This window comes from Rhinolophus sinicus, chromosome 2 (assembly GCF_057876585.1).
Source record: "Rhinolophus sinicus isolate RSI-liver-muscle chromosome 2, RSI-T2T, whole genome shotgun sequence".
NCBI lineage: Eukaryota > Metazoa > Chordata > Mammalia > Chiroptera > Rhinolophidae > Rhinolophus > Rhinolophus sinicus.
Window position 1 is genome coordinate 25,368,026 of NC_142502.1, and position 24,360 is coordinate 25,392,385.

Below are 24,360 nucleotides of genomic sequence, written 5' to 3' on the forward strand. Positions count from 1 at the left end.
AAAGCACAAGCCCATTTAAGTATAGAGTTTGATGATGTGGCTGTAGGCTCACTACTTATCCTCCCTGTGCCAGTCTTTTATGTGTAATCTAGGAAGAGCACCCTTCCAAAACTCTAAGTAAGACTTGTGGAGAAGGCTCATTATGGCGTTCCTATTTGTTACATACTTTGACAATATGTAAAATATGCCAAATACTGGTTATTATAATTAGTTATAACTCCTCTACATTTTGAAGTACAAAACGTGCCTAAATGAGCCAATTAATTTAATGAGAAGTTAGTGTAGAGCCTACATCTAGTTGGAAAGAAAGATACATATTAGGCTCTTGGCAATGTCTGTCTCATGGTGAGTTGATTTGGATTTTCCCAAATACCTTTGGGCACACTGTTATATCTGTATAACCAGTCTACCCGTCCTCATTTGGCATTTAGGAAATTGCATAACCTCTTCATAAAGATCCCTTTAAAAAACACTTTGCTTTTGCAAGCCTCTTCATGCTCGTTAGCCCTCTTTACAAATAATAATTCCTGGTGATTTTATGATGTCTTTTATCTACGGTGCCCGAGGAGCTGATAGCAACACTAATTCTCATAGTACCCCTGGAAGGCAATCAAAGCAAGCGCAGGCATTCCTGCAACCTGCCTGTGGAAACCAAGTGCAGTGACAAAAAGTGACTTACACCAAAGCCACTCAGAAAACCAGTGGACTGGATCTCAAACGTGGTTACCTTCCATCCTTGGCACCCTGTGTGATGCTGTGTCTACAGCTGTGCATTCAACCAGCAGGACCACCATGTTCTGTGTTTTCTGTAAAGTAACTCTCTTCTCAGCTGTCATGTTGCATCAGATTTTTCTGGAGGAAAAAAAGTACAGCTTATTTCAAGACAGCTTATTTTTCATGCCTATGAGTGGCGTACTTTTGTACAAGTCACAGAAGTTTTTCTTTATGTCCAGCTAATTGATGAAGCTTTAAAACTGCTTTTCAGTTCTATTTCATAGGATCAAAATAGTAGTATATGGCTATCATGCTTATGAATCTCCACACTGTATGTTTTCATACTAAAGGACTGCCTCACAGCTAGAAAATTGTCTTTCTTTGCTATTTCTGTCATCACTAACTTTTGTCAATTCTTTCATTCTTCCTCTAGTCTTTTCCAACACCATTCCCTCATTTTCCACTTATCCTCCTTCCCATCTTGCCACCTTTCTTCATTATTATGCTCAGTCAGGTGCTTTTTTCTGCTAACTGGCTCGTCTTTACTTTGCAACTCTTCCATTCGCCTTTTCACAAATTGATACATTTATGTAATTTACTTTAGCGTGAGGCAATACATAGCATTTTCTTGAGTTGCCTGTTTTATTAATATTTGCCTTAGATCATTGTTAACTATTATTTCATTGATACAGCTTATGTTTAATGAACCCAAACTGTTGGATTTTAAATTTTTTCCATTTGAAATTATATATGTAAACATCTCTTACATTTATTTTCTCAAAAACACTTTTTCCATCACTTCGTTTTCCATCTATCGTTAATTATTCTTTTTTCTCACTTTAGTGCTGTCCCTTGAGTTCATCTTATATCCAATTGCCATTGGCAAGAGGAGTACCTACGTCCAGAGCTAGGGTTACAGTAGCAGATTAAAACAGTCATCCTTACCCCTAAGATGTTGGGTGATTGCAAACTCACAGAACAAGCAGTAAGGGCAGCTGAGAATCGGAAATCATAGTCTCATGCCTTTCATTTATGGCCTCTGCTTTGGGTTGACTTTTCCATACCCATGCTTTAAAATACATGTGATTATTAGAGCTCAGGATTAAATAAGTTACTACATGTAAAATGCTTAGAATAGTGCCTGCACATATAGGTACTCAATAAATGTTATTCATGTTATTTTATTATGTAATTTTTTTTTATTCTTTGTTACACTCCAACTACTTGAACTGCATTATCTTTTCTCTTCACCCATTATTTCATATAGAAAATTTTGAATGATTTCAATTAATGCACACTTGCTACCAAGAGTAGGAAGAAATACAGATGTTGTGGAAGACTTTCTCAAAGCCATTTCCATAAAAGAATTTTCATGTTTCATAAAACTACTTTGGGATATCGAGGACACTCTGGGGAAAAAAAATAAAACAACTCTATATTGCTTTCACTTTTTTTTCAGAAGGGCAAGATTGTTAGAATAATTGATTTAAAGGTTTCAGGTTTTTCAGTAGTTGCTCTTCAGAAAAACAATGAATCCTATGAAATGCAATATCTTTAGAAGGAATTTTTAATGTTTGCTTTAGCCTGACAATGTTCCTTGAACAATGAAATTTGAGGATTTTTGTAAAGACTATGCTAGATAGGTTTAAGATATTTTCATCCTTTGATTGATAGTACCTCAGCACCATAATAAAGAATGAACCAGAGGCATAATGAGATTGGCTTATATCCAGAATGGTTTTGGATATGCTCTATAGATACACCCTGAAATTACTGTTTTCCACTAGAGGAAAAAGAAATCATATTTCATTCCTTTTTCAGTGTTAGACCCAGGGCCTCAAAGCAGGCTGTTGTCTAGAGTTTCTCGATCCTCCAGTAAGGTTAACGGCCTCTGGCTGTGCCCTGGGCAGTGTGTGCCTCTCCTGGTCATTAATCCCACAGAAGTGCCTTGTGCCAGGATGTTATTCTTCAAATGTATTTGATTGGCTTGGAAGAGTCTTGCATTAATGAACTCTTTCCTTGTCTGGATAATGCAAATACGACTTTGCTATGGCACTTGAGAAAAGGTTATTTTCAAATTATTTCTCCTGTGATCACAACAAGCCAAATGACAGAAGGTCCTCCTTTCTCTCAACACATAGGAATCTTCCTTGATCATCAAGGTCTAAAACAAAGCTTTATGTAAACCCCCAAGTATGACACACATATTCTTCTCAGGAGAAATGAGGGAATATGAAGTATTTTAGTTTATCCTGAAGATACAGAGTTCTGTTTTCAGATGATTGGAGAAAGAGAATGCAGTTTCCAGTCTGTTCACTGCATTAACCCTTTAGTGATAACCAGAAGCTGCTGCCAGACATTTGATGGAAGAGAGCATGTAAATAAAGATGCAATCTGATCAACTTTCGGTATACAGATTAAACCAAACGCACGAATATTTTTTCACTCTAATTCTGAAATTAAGATTATCCCGAATGTGTTCTGTGAACTTTTGAGTTTTTAATTTATTAATACTATTATATTCAGTTGACATAATTGTCTCTTTAAAGGGTTGATACTATGGGTAGAGATTGGGTAAAACCATTTTATAACATGGTCCAAAGACATACAACTCGCCTCAGTACTCATGTTTAATTGTCTTATTTTTGATGGAAAACATGATTTCTAGATAAGATCTAAAAATGAACCTGGGGCCTAGTACCCACACTTTAGATACCTATGTAGTGTTATATGAATGTCTTTCAACCCACTCTTGCTCAGAATCATTTGATTAATGACAGTGTTTCTTTGAAGGTGAAATGTTAGAAACTTGGTTGTTTTTCAAAAAAATATTCCATCTTGAGTAAAACTGTAAAACCTATTCATGATTCAACTTTATTTTTGGCCATTCTAACATATGTGTGTTCTATTCACTGTTTTAAATGATGACATCCTGTGTCCTTATATGTTCTACTGCTGCTTGTTATAAATCATCAAATGCCTTGGCTTTGGGGGAAACCCAGAGCATGCATTTGATTTGCCTTTGGATAGATAAAACATTTACAAAAATGTTTTTCTGGAAATTATGAGTTATCCTTGTAAGAAGTCTTAACACCTACTAAGACTTGGTTGTTTCACATTTTAAAACTTCTGTTGCTTTTTTTCCACTGGCTGTTGAACTTTACTCCTGAAATAGTTGCCTGCCTGCTTGCTCGCTTCCTGTCTTTCCACCTTTTGTTCCATCTTAAAGCTAATTAGGAAAAAATCTCCTTATAAAGCAATCCTTATATAAAAATTATCTACCACTGATGTAGCAGCATTTTACCAGAACCATCAGTCTCTAGGAATATAAGGCGATTGCTTCCCATAATTATTGGATTACATCTATATCTTTAATCAGTACTTAGAGCTTATATATTCCACATTTTTCATTTGGACATGCCTTCCTTTTGGATACATTGTAAACTGATAGGACTGTGAGGAGAGCTGAGTATGATGGTTCTGAACACCTTTAGGTAATAACATCTTCTCCCTACTTTTCTCTCTATCTCTGCTTTGCTCCTTCTTCTGAACCTGCTTTTGGCTTTCCTTCAACTGCTCCTCTGGCACTCTTGTGTGTAAAACAATCACCTGCACCCTAGTTATCCCCATTTGTCCTCGTTCAGCATCTTGCAGCCCCATCAACATCATGCCCTACAAAGCTGCACACTCTAGAAATCCGATGGAGCGACCAAAATTCTTTGTCACACCACCTGAGGGCTCTGCGCGAAGGAGGACTGTTCATGGCACAGCGGTGAGTAGCCGTTGGGGGCGACCGGGCCCACCTGTGCTATTTCTGTGCAGTGGACACCACCCCTAGGTGCGGTGTGGATCTAAGATTGGGAGGTGGCGACATCCGCCAGCCCATCTTTCCCACCAGGCCTGAATCTGGTTGGCTGGGTGGTAGTGTCCCCCACACTTCCTCTCCACTTGGGGATTTTAGTCCCCCCAAAAATGTGAATTTGGAAATGAAAACTATTCACTGATCAAGGGTGTATGTATGACTAAAGCACCCTGCTGGTGCCTCAATACAGATAAGTGCAATGCCAGCATACTTTTAGTTCTGAAAGTAGAAAATCTTTGAAGAAGAAGTGGGCGTGGACTGCTGCCTCTGCATTTTATTCCAACTATATCCAGAAGTTGGATGAACTCTACATGTGGTTCACTAAAAAGCAACATGAAGAATTTTTATCTGCATCTTTAATAATCCTTGTCAAGTCTCAGATCCTAAAATATAGTAACAAAGTATTTAAGCAACACTAGTTATTATTCACTAAGTAATTCTTGAAAGGCTGTTGGGCTGTGTTATAAACTCGGATTTTCCAAGTAAAGAATATAATTTGTACTTGTCATTACTGGCAAAGTGACTGAGCTAACGTTAATTTTCACCATGCTATAAATGCAATGAGGTAACTTGTACGTCTTCAGGAATCTTTCTTCTTTGTTTTAAACTGTGAGTTATTTGGTATCTGTTCAAAGATGTAGATACTGTTCTATGGTCTTCAGACTTTGTACTTCTGTCTTAAAGGACACACCAGTCAACCAGAAGATCTCATTGCCTCTCTCCCATGGTAATAGCATGACCCATTTAATGCAAGAGTGGAACAATTTTTTAAAAATCTTACGGTCCAACAACAATTCAGATTTATAAAGCTAATGGACGCTTAAAAGGATTTTTCTTAGATGTTTGAGGATATTTCTAGGATTGTGAGAATTTGAAGGCTTTGCTTACAGGCAGTTTTCTTTCAAGGCTTTCAGGTTTTCGGGAATCAGCATTTAATTCATGATTGAGTCAGAACTCTGGGAAGTTTTCTGTCATTAGCACATTGGTCCTAGCTATGGGCAAAAAGCAGTAGTACAGCAGGGAAGCTTTAGCCAAACATTAGGTATTTATTGGTGAGGGAAAAACATTAACCAAAGGAAAAATACCTTGCCTGGGATAAAAACAAAAATTAACACTCCAGGAGGGAAGGATGAGAGCTTACCCTTCGCCAACTGATTAAAAGAGAGGGATTTCATCACATGATCCAGAACCACTACTTTCTCACCTTTTTTCTTTCTTTTTTTTTTTTTTTTTTTGTAATGCTTTCCTGTTTCTGTATTTAATCTATTGGCCTTCTTTTCACCTCTTTACAACTAAATATTTAGGCAAATATCTACTGCCAGAAAATGACTCTGCAAGTCCTGTGTACCCCAGAGCTGCACTTTGGAGTCCAGTTGAGCAGCTAGCCACGTGTGGCTATTGAGCACTTCAAAAGTGGCTAGTGACACTGACAATCCAATTTCAAATTTAATTTAAAACATTTTTTGATTGCAGTAAAAAACATGTAACAAAATTTACCATTTTAACCATTTTCAAGTGCACAGTTCAGTAATTTTAAGTATATTTACACCATTGTGCAACCAATCTTCAAACTTTTTACATCTTTCAAAACTGAAACTATACCTGTTAAACAACTTCCCATTTCCTGTTCCCTCCAGCTCCTGGCACCCACCATTTTACTTTCTGTTTCTATGAATTTGACTACTTTAGATACCTAAATGCAATATAAATGGAGTTGTACAGTACTTGTCTTTTTAAGACTGGCTTATTTCACTAGTGTAATGTCCTCAAGGTCCATCCATGTTGTAGCATGTCACAAGTTTTTTGTTCTTTTCAAGGCTAATATTCCTCTGTGTGTGTGTGCACATGTGCACATGCTCATATCTACACATGTACATATACATGTATATACAACACCACATTTTGTTAATCCATTCATCTCTTGAGGCATTTGAGTTGCTTCTGTCTCTTAACTATTGTGAATAGCACTATAAATATGTGTATGCAGATACCTCTTCCAGATGTTGTCTTCAGTTCTTTTGGATGTATACCCAGAAGTGGGATTGTTAGAGCTCATGTAATTGTATTATTTATTTCTTAAGGAACTGTCATGCTATTTTCCATAGTGACTGAACCATTTTACTTATGAGTACATTCCCACCAACTGTGCACAAGGATTCCACTTTTTCCATATCTTCGCCAGCACTTGTTATTTTGTTTCATTTTCTTTTATAGTAGTCATTCTAACGGGTATGAGGGGCTATCTCATTGTGGTTTTGGTTTGCATTTCTCTAATTATCAGTGATTTTGAGCATGTTTTTATATGTTTGTTGGTCATTTGTATATCATCTTTGGAGAAATATCTACTCAAATATTCTGCGCATTTTTAAATCTTAATCTTTATATTTTTGTTATTGTTGAGATGTAGGAGTTGTTTATATATTCCGAATATTAATCCTTTATCATATATATGATTTGCAAATATTTTATCCCATTCTGTAGGTTGCCTTCTTACTCTGTTGATTGTATTCTTTGTTACATGGTAGTTTTTAAGTTTAATGTAGTCTCATTTGTTTATTTTTGCATTTGCTTCCTATCATATCCAAGAACTCATTACCAAATTCAATATCATGAAGCTTCCCCTATGTTTTCTTCTAGGAATTTTATAGTTTTAAGTCTTACATTTGGTCTTTAATCTATTTTAAGTTAATTTTTGTATATAGTGTAAGGTAAGGGTCCACCCATCTACATTCTTTTGCGTGTGCATATCCACTTTTCCCAACACCATTTGTTGAAGATGGTGTTTTCTCCATGGAGTGGTATTGGCACCCTTATCAATGATCCTTTGACCATATTCACAAAGATTTATTTCTGGGCTTTCTATTTATTCCATTGGTCTAGACATGTGTCTTTATGCCAGTACCACACTTTTTTTTTTAATTAATTAAATTTATTAGGTATATTACACTGTTTTGATTACTGTGGCTTTATAATACCGGTATATTTTGAAATCAGGAAGTATGAGAGCTCCAACTTTGTTCTTTTTCAAGATTGTTTTGGTTATTTAGGGTCTCTTGAGATTCCATATGAACTTTAGATTTTTCTATTTTTGCAAAAACAAATGTTGTATTTTGATACAAATTGCATTGAAACTATAGATTGCTTTGAGTAGCATTGCCATCATAATAACAATAGTAAATCTTCCAATCTATGAACACAGGATATCTTCCCATTTATTTATGTCTTCCTTAATTTCTTCCAGCAATGGCTTCTAGTTTTCACTGTATGAGTCTTCTACCTCTTTACTTAAGTTTATTCCTGACTATTTTATTCTTTTTGATGTTATTATAAATGAAATTATTTTCTTAATTTGCTTTTCAATTTCAAATTTAATTTGGATCTAAATTAAAATGGCTACTATTGAGCACTTAAAATGTATTTTGTGAGCCTGCATTTAATTTTGTATTTTATTTAATTTTAATTTAATGTAGATCTAAATTCAAATAGCCCAATGTGGCTAACGGTTACCATATTGGACATGACAGATTTACGCCATTTCTGTCATCACAAGGGGTTCTATTGGACAATACTGCCTTGGAGTATCTGTCTATATTGTCTCTGTTGGAGTTTATTTGTATTCTAAACCTAACTCTAATTGTAAAATTAAACTATTTGTCCTGCTGGTAAGTTGTCCAGACCATTCACGTGAGCAGCTTGCTGCCGGTGTTCCACCTTAGCCTGTGGAAAGTATTAACAAGAAAGATTATTGTACAGACCCCTGACTGTTTACTCAGATCATGATGAGACTCAGAAGCATCATTACGCATGTGGTTCCCAAATAGGTGATTGGGTACAAGACCAATGAAAGGACATTAAAAAGAACTGAGAGGATAAAAACATCTACCTACCTAGGAGGTGTTACCTCAAGTAGTGAGCGTTTTTCCAAACTGCTTCTCCCCTGGTGTCCCTACCCCTTTCAGGTGATTTAAAGAAGGTCAGTTTTAGGAAAGAAAAAAATTGGTTCAATGGCACTTAAAAAAAAAAGAACCCTATCTGAGGATTATATACCTTTATGTAGGTTCATTCTCTGATATCTGTCTTATTAACGTACAGATGATGAAATTCATCCCAAAAATCTCCACATCACAAATCACCCTTCCTTGTTTTCCCATTCAGATCGCTCCTTGATCTGACTTCAGTCTAATTAAAATGTTTTGAGTAAAAGGAAATAAAGCTACCCAAGCTGCTTAACCCCAGCCTCCCTTGTGAAAAGTCCTGGGCCTTCCTCTCTGGAGACTGATCTGCCAGAGGCATAATTACTATCCTGTATACCTGCCAGGGGGGTCCCGTGTGGTTGTCCAGTGCATGGAGAAATATAATGATTGTGTTTCTCTGAACTTAGGGCTATAAAAGAGAGAGGGAGAGAGAGAACATGCCCTTCCACCTCACATCCAGCATCCGCAGGGCTGTGTCTCCATCTCATCCCAAAGCCAGAACACCAACTTCTTCCAGACTTTGGTAAGTTAAATACAAGAGGCTGGCTGGGTTCTTCCATGCTGGAGAAGTAGTAGCATCTGTCCTCTGAAAGGAAGTTGATCTCCCCACATGGTTTGGCCTTGACTTAGGGAATAACGTTTTTCCTTAAAGGAAAGAAAAAAACCCAAAAAACTGAAATGGGTCACTAAGGTGAATATTTCTGCATTTGCCACATAAAAGACAAATGTGCAAGGCTAAATATTTTCATTTATTTTCCATATTGGTATTCTGGGACAATTACATGATAGGGAGCTCAGGGAAGGAAGATTCTGGCAAGCCTATTCATACATGTCCCCTTCTCTTTATGTTGTTTGTTTGTGTCCCAGGATCCCATCCAAGTCCTTTCCTCATTTGCCTGGCACACCCAGACCAACATCTTCCCTGCCTCCCGGACCAGTCAAAGCTGCCTCTGCTCCAGTCCGGCCCCCTTCCCCTGGCAACATCCGCCCTGTCAAGAGAGAAGTCAGAGTGGAACCTGAGAGAAAAGACCCTGAGAAGGAATCTCATAAAGTTGCCAATGAGGCCTCACTAAAGGCCAGAGTACCTTTAGTGAAGGTAGAAGAAGCCACAGTTGAAGAGGGGACACCTGTTGAACCAGAGGATGCCCCTGGTAAGAATCAACTGGCTTGTGATAGAATGTGGTTTGCTTGCTCTTTTTTCCTCCTGTTCTTCTTTTACACAATGCCCCCCACCCCTATTAGGAACTTGGAAATTTTACTCTGAGGCTAATTTTGAGATCTTATCCTAAGTACAGTTTTCTCACATGTAAACAAAGTGGAATTATATATCCAAAAGTCTATTGTTGGAGTTAAAACATATTAATTCAATTATGGTTTCTGATTCCTTTTATCATTTTCACAAAATGTGGTGTTCAGAGCACCTGCATCAGAATCACTTGTGTTATTTATTGCTGTGTTACAAATTATCCCAAAACTTTGTAGCTTAAAACACCCACTAACAGTTATTCTATCACACAATGTCTTGGTTAGAAATTTGGGAGCAGCTTAGCTGGGTTGTTGGAGGATGGCTCACACACACATGCTGTGGCAGGTAGCCTCAGTTTCATAACATGTGAACCTCCTCATAGAGTTGCTTGATCTCCTTACAATCTGCTTGCTCTGCTGGCTTCCCCCAGGTGAATGATCTGGGACAGAGAATCAGGAGGAATCCACAGTATCTTTTATGCCTTTTATGCCGAGTCTCAGAAGCCACTCACACAGAAGTCACAATTTCAGTCATATTCTAGTCATTGGAAGAAAGTCCCTAGGTTCAACTTGAACTCAAGTGGAAGGGATTAGTCTCCACCATTTAAAGGGAAGATTTTCAAAGAATTTATGAGAGTATTTTTAAACCACTGCATCTATGATGTTTCAGACTGCAGAGCCCCAGCCCTACCTCAGATCTACTGAGTCAGAATTTGTGGTGGATCCAAGGAAGCTGAAGGCTACTAATCTCATCCGTTGACTCTGACTCCTGTGCAGGATTGTCAGATGAAGTAGAGTGGCCAATTATCACCCTACTCCTGTGTTTACTGAAGTATAAGGACCACTGGCTTAGCCTGTGTGCTTGACAGAAGTCAAATTTTTTTTCCAAAACACCCAGTGGATTGCATCTCTGCCAGGCTAACCAGATGCTATTTAAAAGTTTAAAATCAGCTGGAACTAGCAATTCAATATTTCTCATTGATAACTGTCTTTATTCAAAATTTTCTCCTTAAGATTTAACTTTAATATAGAGAATAGGGGCAAAGAAAGACTAGATGACTCAAGATAAATGATAGTGTTGTTAGAGAATGGAGGAGTCCAGTGTTTGCATAGAAGGAAGGAGAAGAGAAAGGCCAAAGAGCATCCTGAGCATAAAGAAAAATCTGTGGGAGCAAAAGAAGAAATGTAAATCTTGACTGGAGGGTCTGAAATGGTCAGGTGCCAGAGATTGCACTCCACTGTGATGCCTCATTGTGGGTCTCTCTGCTGCACCAGCTCTTTAGGTCATTGTCCTGAATCTGAATAAAGTCAGAGAACTTCTGCACCCATCATGCATCTTGGCATCAAAAGTGACAGTGGACACCTGGCATGTATAAGGAGTACGAGTGCCAACTCCTGAAGAAGTTATTGGTTCCTCCCATCCCAGACCTGGAGACAGCTCTGAGTAGACAAAAGGGACATCTTAATTGGGTGTCATCTTCCCAGCCTGAGTCTGGGCTCATGACATGGACGCTGAGGATGGTCATAGAAAGGCTTTAGTCTTCTAGTCACGAATAGTCACTAAAGAGGGAATTTTTTTAATGCAATGAAAGGCAAATAGAAGATCTCACCATCGTTTTGCTCAGGGTATAACTTTCCACAGAACCTAATGTGAGAGTCTGTACTGAATACACATTCAGTATACGTTGTTAACTGATTTAACTTGTATAAAAATAAGACTTGATGAAGAGTGTCAGCTTTGTTGGATGTCTCACTTACACATGCAACTCTTTGTTATCTGTTGCTTGGTTACAGATAGAATACAGTGAAACTGTGAGAACACATAGTAATGAACATTCCCTTTTCTTTTATAATGATGAATTCTAGGCCCAGGGTGTGGGGAATGCTAGTTTTTGTTTTGTTCTTTGGGTTTTGTTTTCAGTTGGTTTTCTCCTTATACCTGTTTGTACAGCTGCTCCAGCTTCGGCCCCAGCTCCTGTCCCAGCCCCCACTCCAGCCTGGGTCCCAGCCTCAGCCTCGGTCCCAGTCCCGTCATCCACTGTGACTGTCAGTGCTTCTCCGAAGACCTCTGCAGGCACCACCGACCCAGAAGAGGCCACAAGGCTTCTAGCTGAGAAGAGGCGGCTGGCCCGAGAGCAGAGAGAGAAGGAGGAAAGGGAGAAGAGGGAGAGAGAAGAGCTTGAAAGGTAAAGCAGTGACATTGCTAAGTGATATCATAGGAATACCTTGATACCTTAGGTTCAGTCTTCGTTCAAAGAGAAGAGGTGGTAGCAGTGAGGAAAGTAAATGGATTAGTTGTTTCAGAATTACTCTTACCTGGTGTTCCTCTGACCGCTACGTGATTGTTTTTAATCACATTTTCTTATAATGACAATACTACATTAATGGAGAAAGATTTAAAGAATAAAAATAAATTATCCACAATCTACCAGTTTTCAGTGATTGTGTATATTTTGGGTAATCCTTTCCAGTCTCTTTGAGTAGTTGCAGGTGTGTATACATATATAAATACACACGTGCACACACACCCACACACACTTACATAATTATAACCACAATAGAGGTACAATTGTACAGTCTGATTTTTATTTACTTATCTCTGATCTCCATGTTTCCTCATTGTCTTACTAATTAACATTTTACAGCAGAATAGTAAGTATTCACATTTTCTTCTTTCCAGATCTAAGTCCTCTGAGAGTGTAGCAGAGCAGAGATAGTTAAGTTTCCCATAATTGCCTGACAGACAGTATGCTGGGACAGTTTGCTTAGTTGGGCTAACAAGGCTAACGTCAATATAATTGTTCTTCAAATAAGCAGAACTGCATCTTGGGAAGGATCGCAGCCCCAGTGCTGGCCTGCCATCTTGGAGCTGGCCTGCCATCTTGGAGCTGGCCTGCCATCTTGGAGCTGGCCTGCCATCTTGGAGCTGGCCTGCCATCTTGGAGCTGGCCTGCCATCTTGGAGCTGGCCTGCCATCTTGGAGCTGGCCTGCCATCTTGGAGCTGGCCCCCAACAGGGAGCTTACATGGGCCATGTTCCTCCTGTCCTGTGACAGAATGTTATAACCTTTATTTATTTACAAAGATTTTCTTGGGGGGGAGAGGGGTTTCAAATTCATTACTAAATAGTCATGTTATTGGGTTAAATAAGTCTCTGCCTTTAAATGATACTTAAATTGCATTTCCTTTTAAAAGACAAGCACTCCCCCAAGTATTAGGAGTTACGTTTTGCTTCTGTTTCCCACAAGGCACCATGAGGCTGGGATGATGAGGAAGACGAATAAGAGGGTGGCTTCCCATTTTGTCCCTGAACGATGTCGAATGTATCCAGTGGAGGCTTTTGAGCCAAACCTCTGGCACAAACTGTCCTGGCAATAACCACCAACCCAAGCGTCTCTGCCAGGAACTCCCCTCACGATCTTTGTGTTGTTGTCTTTTTTCCCAGGCAAAAGAGAGAGGAATTGGCTCAAAGGGTAGCGGAAGAGAGGACTCGCCGGGAGGAAGAAGCCCGCCGGCTGGAAGCCGAGCAAGCCCGGGAGAGGGAGGAGCAGCTGCGGCAACAGGCGGAAGAGCGGGCGCGGCGCGAGCGCGAGGAGATGGAGCGCCTTGTGAAACAGGTCGGGCCGGGGATCCCGGGTGGCCACGTGCTCGGATGGGGCAGGGGTGTCACCCGGATGAGCAGAGGAAGGCGGGCAGTGTCCTGTTAGTGTTTTTCTCGGCCTGCGCACGTTCTCCGGCTGCCCTTTGGCTTCTGCCTCTGGGTACCCCGAGAGATTGGCGCAGCAGGCAAGCCAGCCTGTTTGCAAGAAGCATGTGACAATTGATTGTTTTCAGAAAGAGGAAGAAGCTCGTGTTCGTGAAGAAGCAGAGAGGGCCCGGCAGGAACGAGAGAAGCATTTCCAGAGAGAAGAGCAGGAGCGCCTGGAGAGAAAGAAGGTAGTGGCTTCTAATGCAGAAGACTGGAGCCCTAATTGTTCTGATTCTACATTGGAAGCTTTCCAAAGACCAGGAGACTAGCTCATTGCCATCAGAAAACAAATGTGTTCTGCCCATTACAGATAAACTCAAGTAGTTCTCAGTGATAATAATTCCCTCCAAAGAAATCACTATTTGTGTTTCAGCCTTCACCAAAAAAGTTACTTCCAATTCGTGGTAGTTTAAGTCAGTTCTAACTTTTTGGAGTAACTCCATTTAAGACATAGCAGTGGATATTATATTTTCCCAAAATAACAGACGTTGTTTTAATGACCTGCTATTTGCTTAGTAAGTAAAGCGTGCCAGGCTGGTTTTCTTTCTATATCTGATCTGTTTGTTCGATTCTTTTTTGTAGCGACTTGAGGAAATTATGAAAAGAACCAGGAGAACAGAAGCTACAGATAAGGTATTAAGATGGCCATTTTTAACTATTCTTAATGGCTTTTATTTTTCTTTACTTCACTAGGAACTTTGACATTAAAAAGTGTTTTTCCTTTTTTTTTTTTTTGGTAGAAAACTGTTGATCAGAGAAATGGTGATATAGCCAAGGGAGCTCTCACTGGAGGAACAGGTACTTATTTCAAAGAACTCAAATCAATTTAAATATAGAAGTTTTGAATTGACTTTGTAGAGGTCAAGGTATTCGTTGATTGATTTAAAAAAAAAGATGTCATTGACTCACAGAAGCTTAGGTGTGTGTCATGTAGTCCACAAATTTTCCCCTTATGTAAAACTCAACGTTTCTGGCATATGTTTTCTCACATTTGTATATACTCTGATGGAGTGCTTAATATCTTAAATAATTTTGCATCTTACATGTATCTGTGAGTATATATATTTGTACGTATCTGTGGGTATATATATAGAATATATACTATATATATCTACATAGATATATATAGATATATGTGTGTGTGTACACACACAATTAAAACAATTTTCTTTGATTTGCATTCTAAAATTTCATTTAAACTTGCACATTTTGACAACGTGTACTACGGCAGTTCTCAAAAAAGGATTTAAACATTATTTATTTTAGTTCTGACTTCAGAATAGAGTTAAAATTAAAAATCTGTTGAGATTTCATTAGAAAGTTGTTCATATGCTATAGATCTTGGACGTAGATGATTAATGTCTTGGTGATTTTAAGCCAGCTTTGGTTTAAATAAAAATAAAATTAACCTTAGTGTTTCAGTACTCAGGTTCAGTTCTGTTAAATACCCTTTTTGTGTCACGTGCATCCTGCATAAATTTTCTTGTTTAATTTTTCCACTGCAGCCTTGTGAGGTAAAAGGTGCTTTATCTTGGAGTCAACAGCATTTTCAGAGACCTACAACTTGCTAGGCCCTTTTGTAGGTGCTAGTATTCAGTGTGACCAAGCCAGGCAGGGTCCCGATGCAGATGGAGTGATAGGCCCAGCTTGCACAGCTGGAGTCCCAGTCACCACCTTCTAATTCTGGTTCCTCTGTGATCCCACATGGTCTTGGTGATTGTACATACAGGTGGTTGGTTAGGTAGCTCATCATTCAAGTCTTCCTCTTTCTTCATCTACAGTTAGAAGAAAGGACCAGAGATACCTGTTTCTTTTTCTTGTTTTTTTTTGTTTGTTTGTTTGTTTTGTTTTTTAAGACTGGAGTAAAGATCAAATGAAATTGTCTGAAAGGTCATTCTCTGCAAGCTCTAGGGGTTTTCAAATATAAAATATTTTTATTTGGTGATTTGGTTTTATTTCAATAGAGACTATTCTAGTTTCTCTATGTGGTGATTCCTTTAATGGTAGGGTTTTCATGCTCTGTTAAAGATGCCCTAGTCGAGTATGTTTGGAGAGTAATACTAGTGGTTGCATATTAACCCCATTGCATTTTTAGCAGGTTGTCTCCAAGAATGTTGTACTAGGTAGGCTGTAAGCAGGCATAGCACCCACTGAGTCATCAGCATGTGTGTTTCAGGATGTAAATTGCACAGCTCAGGATTATTTGAGGGACTGATGCTGTAGTGTGTACATGGCCCGGCCCCTTGTTATTTATTTTTTCCCTCCATGCTGTTCGTTATCAATTCTTTCAGTATTTGTACCTCAGTCCAAGGATGAACAAAGGCAAGAGGGAAGGCAAAACTTGTCAATTGTCATACCTATGTTTATCAATACTCATAAGAAATTGGTTTGCATTAATACCATTTAAGAAAAAAAGGCCTGAGGATTATCTGGCTAACAAGTATTTCTCCTCTCCCAGTCCCAAACCTGGTTGAAGGCTGAATGGTGTTACCAGTGTTCCAAAGAGAATTCTAGGGCAGGCAGGTAGGCAGGTGAGTTTACAGACCTATCAGAGAAGTCTTCTCAGAGGCTGTCTGCCTTATAACCAGCTTTGCAAATTTTGGCAGCTTTAAAGTTATCCATACTTCTTTGTTTCAGTTATGAGACTCATTGCACCTCTGGCAGTTTTATGAATTTTTGCCAGGCTGTGAAATAATACTTCCTTGGAATTATTTCAGTTATTCTCTCACATCAAACTAAAACCATAAACTGCCACGAATTTCCCTGCAACAATGACCTGTATGAAGATTTACGAGACACAGTAACCCTGTCCCAAATTTTAGAGTCAGTCATCAATACTGTTGACTTAAGCTGGATTCTGACATTGAGCATTGAATAGCAAGGTGGCACAGTTAGGTACAATTCGTGAAATCCCTAACATTCTAAGTGTGACTAGAACAAAACTGTTTTTAAAAACATTAGTTTTAAATAATATTTAAAATGTAAATAAATATTTAAATAGTTTTAAGAAATATTTTTTTTTTATCACTTAAGGTGAATTGTTCCAAATCATTCAGTAAAGATGTTCAGCATCAGCCTGATCGAATCCGCTCACTGCTATCTTCATCAATTCGTTTACTTTCAGTATTATATACTTTTTGTCCAGAGTCAATTTAGTGCAAGCAAAAATAACAACACTGATTTTCACCCTTACGATATGCTGGGCACTGCTCTAAGTACTTTGCATGTGTTAATGCATTTAATTCCCACAGTAGCCTATAAAGTAAGTACCATTATCCTCAGGAAAATGAGGCACAGCGAGTTTTTCACTTGCCCAAGGTCACACAGCTGGTAAGTAACAGAGCCAGGACATAAATCAGGCATTCTAGCTTCTGGGGTTTGGGTTTGACAATAGAGGAGAAATAATCCTCTGTTCCATCTTCTTTACTATGTCCAGCGGTATCTACACTTCCATGTGTGATGAACTCTCCAGGAAATGGAGAACCAGCGGCCAGCCCACATGTGGTTACCTCACACCAATCAAAAGTGACTGTGGAGAGGTGAGTTATATGTGTCTAATGATACATTAGAGCAGACACTATTGATTTTACCCCACCAATTCCACCAGAATTTCCTGGACCTGATGTAATTTCAAAGTTTTAACAATAAAATTTATTTTTATTTTGGTTCAATAATGTTTGGTAGAGCCAGTAGTTCTGTACTGGGAAAAGGGGAAAATACCTTTTTTCTTAAGTCTTTAAATATGATGGTGAGGTTTTTGTGTGACTGTTAAAGAAAATTACAAGGAATAATTTACTTTTCTCTATATATATTTAATGTGATCTGGATCACAGCCACACCCTTTACTGGTATATGACAACTATATTTTTGCCATGATATTTAGTGAGTCAGAGGTTTGTTCCAGAGTAAAAGTCACGTAGATACCAATATTTCTTATGATATATTAGTAGTAGTAGGTCTTTTTATTGAAGAATCAAATAGTTGCTAACAGCAGTCAAGAAAGAAGTGTGGGTTGAAGAAAGATTGCCTTTCTCTTTTCTTACATTTATATTGACAGCATTATAAGAGCACTCAAAAATGAAAAATAAGAAGTACTTATAGCTGTTTCTAAAAAATCCAGTCATGTAGACCTTGTAGAAGCATTTGTAATAATGTTCAAAAATTTCAGCTGTGACCTTTTTTAATTTTCAGAATTTACTTAATTATTTTATGAGTTTTTCAGTCTCTAATGCTAGAGTCTTTGCTACCATCAGAGAATTGAAGGTTCTCAAATTAATTTTTTTCTCAAGCTAAAAACACACACTACACAAGATTTTATAACATAATTGGCAGCAGTGAAAAGATAAGTCATCCTAAGATTGATATCCTAGGATGTCTATGAGTCATAAGATATCTATTGACATCTTTCTGAGACAGTGGAATTTTTTCGTTTTGCCCACTGTAATACCAAAGAGAATAATTTTCCTAAGAAAGATCTTAATAAGCTTTCAGTTATGTTGACAAAAATCTATTGCAATAATTACCTAAGATACAAAGTGATATTTTTTTAGTTAATATGATTTTCAAATAAAGTAGTCCCACCTACTATAATTTATTATGTTCAATTTATTGACTTCAGAGATGTTTAGGAAGGAATAATAAGCACCACAAAGCGAACCCCATTATTATCATAAGGAACAGGCTTATTAAGCCACTGATAATTCTGTCTGATGAATAAAATTAGTTTTATACATTAGCTGACTCTCTTCAGTGGTAAAGTCACCAAGTAATTAATCATTGTATAAGAACCTGAACCATATTGTACTATGAAAAATGATATAGATAATAAAATTCTATTTTCTTTAATCCTCCTCTACACACAGAGCACAGTTTGTAATTTAAAAATATAGCACTGCTGTGCTATGTAGTACTACTCTGAACTTACTGGTGTCATCCGTCTTTACCCAAGTAATAAATTGTCCTTTGTCATACATGTAAGATGATCCCTGACAAACAACTAGGACATATATAAGCAGGTCTTTTTCTATTCTATCACCTAACAATGCAGACAGATCCAGGTTAGTATCATATATAAAAATTAGGATATAATTCAAGAATGAGCCTAACAAATTTAATCCTTTGTCTCTAGTGTGTCTCCCCTTTTAAGGAAAAAAAGAAAAATCTAGCAGATTCCCAGAGATACACAAGCATTACTTTTGTTATTTTTACAAATATAAATTTAGGTTTAAAATTTTGATAGCTCTCATTTATCTGTAAAGCCAAAACAACAAGTTACAAATTTAAGTTAAAAATAGTACCTCTTAGACCAGGAACATCCAAAGTAAACAAGTCATTTATTGTGAAGAATGATATTTTTCTGCAATTATTGATCCCTTTTGCATTAGGGATGCTTGTTCTGTCATGAGTTGCTGATGATTTATTTCACCCATTTCTTTTCTCTATTTAAACTGCTTTAAAACTTCAGATCTCTTTTTTTATATAGTATGCCATGATGAAACTTGGCTTTTTTACTTGGCACTAACACAATGTTTATTTACCCAGTTGAACCTAGTTCATTAGTCATTAGCCCTTTTCACGTAAACTGGTACTGCCTCTTATCAGTATGCTCTAAAATAAAATGCAAAATGGAGCGTGAAAATCATGTGGTGAAACAGCTTTTTTACATTCAGCCATATTGATGATTGCACTACTCTGCTATGGATTTTTAAAGATTTTTATCAGAGTAAAAATGTACATTTGTAAAAATTCATATAGATCATTGGACCCCAGTTTGAGAAACACTATCCATTTCTGATTGACCCTGACCTATAGGGTATGTTTAATGTGCTTGTTAAGTTTGTATCATTGTGTGATACACAAAGTTTGTGATAATGTAGCCTAAGAAATTCTGCTTCCCTTACTTATTTTTAAATTTATCTTTGTTTAATTTATCCAGACTAATCTTGAAACAATCTATATTTTCACTTTTGCATCAGCTCTTTTAGTAACAAGTACAACGAAAGTGCATAAAGAAGTGCTTTTATTCCTCTTACAGCTATTTCTTTGCAGTTTCAAATTGAGGACCCATGCTTGTCAGAAACTAGATTTTAGGAATAAGCCTTTATTTATTTATTATTTTTTACAATTTTCATACCTTTCATGATTTTATGGATTTTGTTTCTATTCCCTTTCTGCTTTCATGTTATAAATTAAATATTTCTATTTTGCTTACTATATCAGTCAGGATCCAATCCAGAGAGAGAAACCACAGATTAATTTGAATAGGGAAGTTTAATATCAAGAAAAATTAACTGTGCTTTGGGATCGAAGTAATGAGATTGGCTAGTAAGAAGTAAGGAGAACTCTAAAGAATACGAGAATACCAAATATAAGGAACAACTACTACTCCTGGGTCACATCCAAGGAAGAGTCATGTTCCACAGGGCTTCATTCCAGCCCTTGTTGAAGAGGGTATAGCTGTGACTCACTGGATGGCAGAGGAATTTCCAGAAATCTGTCCTTTGGAGTGCCTAGGAAAGCTGTTCACAGGGCGGTGTCTCCAGAGGCACTCTCCCACAAAGCTGCCCTAGAAGGGTCCTGGGGTAGCTGCTGGTCGCAGTGCACTGTAGCAGCCAGGCACTGGGAATGCCAGGGGTGTGCTGCAGGAGCCTGCTGAGCAAGCACACCATACCGGGATGCAGAACTCTTTGTTCCTATAATGTCTCTAGCAGCCTTTAATGACAAAGCTTAAGATTGTGCCAGCTGCCAAAGGAAAGTTATGTAAAGGGCCCAGATCCAGTTTCACAGAACAGGAATGAGGGGTGAATTTGGAGCTTAGAGGCAAAAAAAAAATCAGTAACTGACATATTTACTTTGTCTTTAAAGGCTCCGTCTCAATCTTTTTTATCATTTTTGTCATATTTCTATAGAGATTCTTTAGCGTGAATATGGAGTTGATGGAGAAGAGCTTTAGAACCAAAAGTCCTAGGCTGGATTCCTAGTTTTTCTGAAAAGTTCAGAGACTGTGATTAACCTACTTAAGTAAGACATAGTTTCCTCATTTGGACGTGGAGATACCTTCCCCACAAGGTATTGGGGAGTCCATTGAAATAGTGTCCGTGAAGGAGGTCTAAAAACTGTGTTATACCATACAAATGTTAGATGTTATTTATCTTTATTCTTCTAAAGTGCAGTGTCCAAAAGACATACAGTCCACTGGATATAGCTACAGTGTGATATTATAGAAAAATGCTTCTGTGTTGTATCTGGTATCCCATCTTCTTATACCTCACATTTTATTGGCCTTTTTTTTTTAACCATCAAAACATAAGAAAACAGTTTACAGTGATCCTAAGATCTGTTACCTCCACTGTGAGTAATAGCTCTCCATCTTTTAAGGGTGATTCTGCTTAGAGTTCTTTAAACCCACTGCTTTTACCTTGCCTACATTTAATGATTTTTCTCAAGGAATTCTTATGAATTGTGTTGCCTAGAATAAATGTTATCTGCATACTTAAATTTTTCATCCTCATACCTTCCAGATTATTATTAAATTAGTCTTAGCACTGATCCCTGAGGCTCTCTGCCACTCATACTCTTCCGTCTAGAGAAGGACCCGCTGCTTACCTACCTTTGATATCCTTCCCTAAGACGGTTTCCTATTCATGAATAAACATTTCCTCTAATTCAGTGGGGACTCAAGTTTTTAAACAGTTTTGCATCTTAAATCCTATTAAAGACTTTAAAATTACAAATAAATTATATCCATTAATGTTCTTTTCTATTCCCAGTTTCAAGTTGACCTTGAAATCACTTGCCAAAGCCATTGCTTTTCAGCTCAGTGCATTATGTTTAATGACGCATTCCACAGTCAGCTTGTCATCAGTCAGCATATTTATTAAATACCCTACTATACACCAAATGCAGAGATATAGATGGCTCCAGCTTGCCCACTGTGAATTAAGTCACAAATTGGAGATTCCCAGGGTTCCTTCCAAAGAACTTGATGTGGGTGAGACTCTGGAAATCTACCATGACAAATGCTATAAGCACTGTGGCAGGGTTGGTTTTCACTGGAAAACTCCACTCCTTAGAATGAATATCTTTAGTTCAGACTGGGAGAAGTTTCACTTTTCCTTATGTCTGGAGTACCTAATACATTGGTTTGCCTTCTCTTCAGGAAAAATAAATGAGTGCTGTGAAGTGGGTTACTTTCGCCCTACCCACCCCCAGAGATATGGTAATGTGCTCCTAATGTTACTTTTCTAGCAGCTAAGACCAGCAGCCGTTCCTGATGCAGAGAAACTCTGCACCGGAACACCCTGGACCTTACTCCTAACCTTGAGGGGCTTGAGTGACACGTCTGGCCCATGTGTTTTCTTTGGCTCTCAGCCTTTGCTGTGCAATCCTTTTATAGCCTGAAAGCTGTTGTCCTTCCCTGACAGGCTCCCCACAACAATAGGTAGAATTGAAAAAGGTTAGAGTTATCAAAATTCTGGCCAGCTTTTAAAGGTGCAGAGTAATACATGAGCCTGAGCAAGGGTGACCCTTATTTGCAGAGGCTATTTTTGGTTCTTGAGCAAGTATTTTTAGAGAGAAGAGCCCATAGATGGAGGGGAGTGTTTATTCATGAATAGGAAACTTACTTTGGAACAGGAGACAAAGGATAAATGTGTGAACACAGGGGTGGGGCAGGAAATTATTTTAAATTTCTCAGGTTATTCTGACAGATGCATCTACTCCCAGCTGAGAATCTCTATTCTAGAAGCTAAAAATCTCATGGATATACAGGCCGTTGTCATTTTATCCTCCTATTACCTGAAAATATATTTTATGCTTGTTCTTAGCCCTAGGAGGCTGTCTCTTCAATAGAACATTTCTTTTCTCTTAAATAAGGGGTTTGTAGTAATTTTGGTGTTTGACTTTAGTGGTTTTCCTCCCAACCCTAGTTTATCATTGTACTTAGTTTTACTTAACGGAAAAGTGACATTCCCAAGCTCCTATCATGCAAGCAGAAAGAGATGTATCACTTTTGATTTTAAAGTTACTTGTTATAACATGATAATAAACATTAAGAAAAAATAAGGTTTTGGCTATGATAAGCGGAATGGACCATCAGATTCCCACCATTGTCCTGGCCCCTTCCCTGGATGTATTTTGTACTGACCAAGTGAAGTACACATCTTCAAGAGTCTTGCACCCAGCTTCAACCTCCTGAGTGTAGCCAAAGACAGGGAAATCAAAAGCTGGTGCTCTTATTCTGAGAAGGCACATGGACCCATAATCCCTGACCCCAGAGATTTCAGATTCAGTTGTGTGTTTTCTGCTGTTCACAGTGTCCTCAGAACATTTAATAATTGGTTACCCAAAACATACGGCACGATTATTCCTCTAATTGCTAACAAGTAAAAATGGGTGGGGTAGCCAGGTAGGAGTGAGAAAGGAAAATGAAGTCAGCCGTTGACTCAAATCTGGGGTTGGCGTTGCCATTATGACTTGTTAGCACATGCAACCTGCAAGGTGATGAGAGTTGAGGTGGCCAAGGAATGAGGGTTTTGGAGATGTATTCCTCTTCTTGATCTTTTGCCAAAACTTCTTAAAATTTCGTTGGGAGGAGAACCATGACTGTTCCTCTGGTTACAGAAAGCCCATTGGTGTTGGGGAAAAAACAGGAGGACAGGTGGGGTGGCTCAAGGACTCGGAAGGGCAGGTGTTAACGCGTGTGCGCGTGTGTGCTCATGCAGACTACTGTGATGCCAAGCCTCCTCTCCCCGCCTCGGGGAAACAGCAGAAAAGCACCTTCATAATCAGAATCAGTATAATGTTTTTACATTTGTTTTTTTTTTTTTCACAGCACTTTTAGAAATAATACTTTTAATGTACCTTGCAATGCTTTGTGAGATACTTAGGACAGGCTTCTTTATTTTTTCCTAGAAGAGAAGGTTTCATACTTAACAAAAATGCCTCAAAATATTCAAATCAGAAATGCTATAAAATGTGTTCCACAAAATCAGTACTTCTCGTTGTTTAGGGACAGTAAATATTTCCGTAATGTGGTGCGGGGGGGGGGGGGGGGGGCGGGGAGGGAAGCAGATTGCTCAAAAACAAAGCAATAGAAAAATTGGATGTACGTTAGCTTTATTTTATCATTTGGAAGAAGATGGAAAAAGAGGAACTGACTTGCTGAAGTTCAAGCATTTGGCATTGCTGACACTAGAGACCTGATTTTCTGATCTCTGGCCTGTCTCTTTCCATAGACCTCTTTCTGTAGCTAAAGATTCAATTTATGATCAGTGTGTATTAGAAGTTAAAACTTTCACAATTTTTGTTTTATATTTTGTCTTTTTCATTTTCCATTTGGCAATTTTAACTCTAGAATTTTGTCAAATACGGTCATTTGTGATATGTGAGTTGAGCACTGAACAAATTATGAAGCTTGTAAATAATGTTTATGGCTGCAATCAGATAAAGTGAGTGATAAAATTAATCTAGCATTCGTTTGGTAGACAGACATTGTTTTGCTGCATTGTAAAGCTTAATGATCAGGATATAACATAAAGGACTACCAATTTGGCTACAGCGCTTATGAAGAGAATGAAAAATCTAAGACAAACCGTAGGTAGAAAAATAAGGATTTGATGCCAGTTAAATGTACTACCTAAAAAATAAATCCAAGATATTCAACATGAATTAATCAGTGAGAATCAAAGTGAGGTCAAAGGAAGATTTAAGGGACAAAGATAAGAAGGTTGATCTTAAACAATTTACCTATAAAATTCTGCATGTGTTTTGGGAAGTCGGTGATATCCAAGAAGGGCTAGAATTTGAATAGCCAGGGAG

General features: G+C 38.1%; 1 protein-coding gene across 8 annotated transcripts in view; it reads left to right on the plus strand.

Moving 5' to 3' along the window:
* MAP7 (microtubule associated protein 7) overlaps positions 1–24,360 on the plus strand; it is a 159,685-nt gene that overhangs the window by 131,419 nt on the left and 3,906 nt on the right. For 5 of the 8 annotated variants that reach the window (XM_019732717.3, XM_019732715.3, XM_019732714.3 and 2 more), the window contains 9 exons: positions 4,335–4,486; positions 8,958–9,073; positions 9,418–9,701; positions 11,747–11,981; positions 13,240–13,411; positions 13,629–13,730; positions 14,125–14,175; positions 14,283–14,340; positions 16,979–17,081. In XM_019732717.3, coding sequence (XP_019588276.3) covers positions 4,335–4,486; positions 8,958–9,073; positions 9,418–9,701; positions 11,747–11,981; positions 13,240–13,411; positions 13,629–13,730; positions 14,125–14,175; positions 14,283–14,340; positions 16,979–17,081 — 1,273 coding nt within the window. The remainder of the gene's footprint in view (positions 1–4,334; positions 4,487–8,957; positions 9,074–9,417; positions 9,702–11,746; positions 11,982–13,239; positions 13,412–13,628; positions 13,731–14,124; positions 14,176–14,282; positions 14,341–16,978; positions 17,082–24,360) is intronic. The other 3 variants (XM_074333625.2, XM_019732720.3, XM_019732716.3) reach the window with 1 other exon arrangement.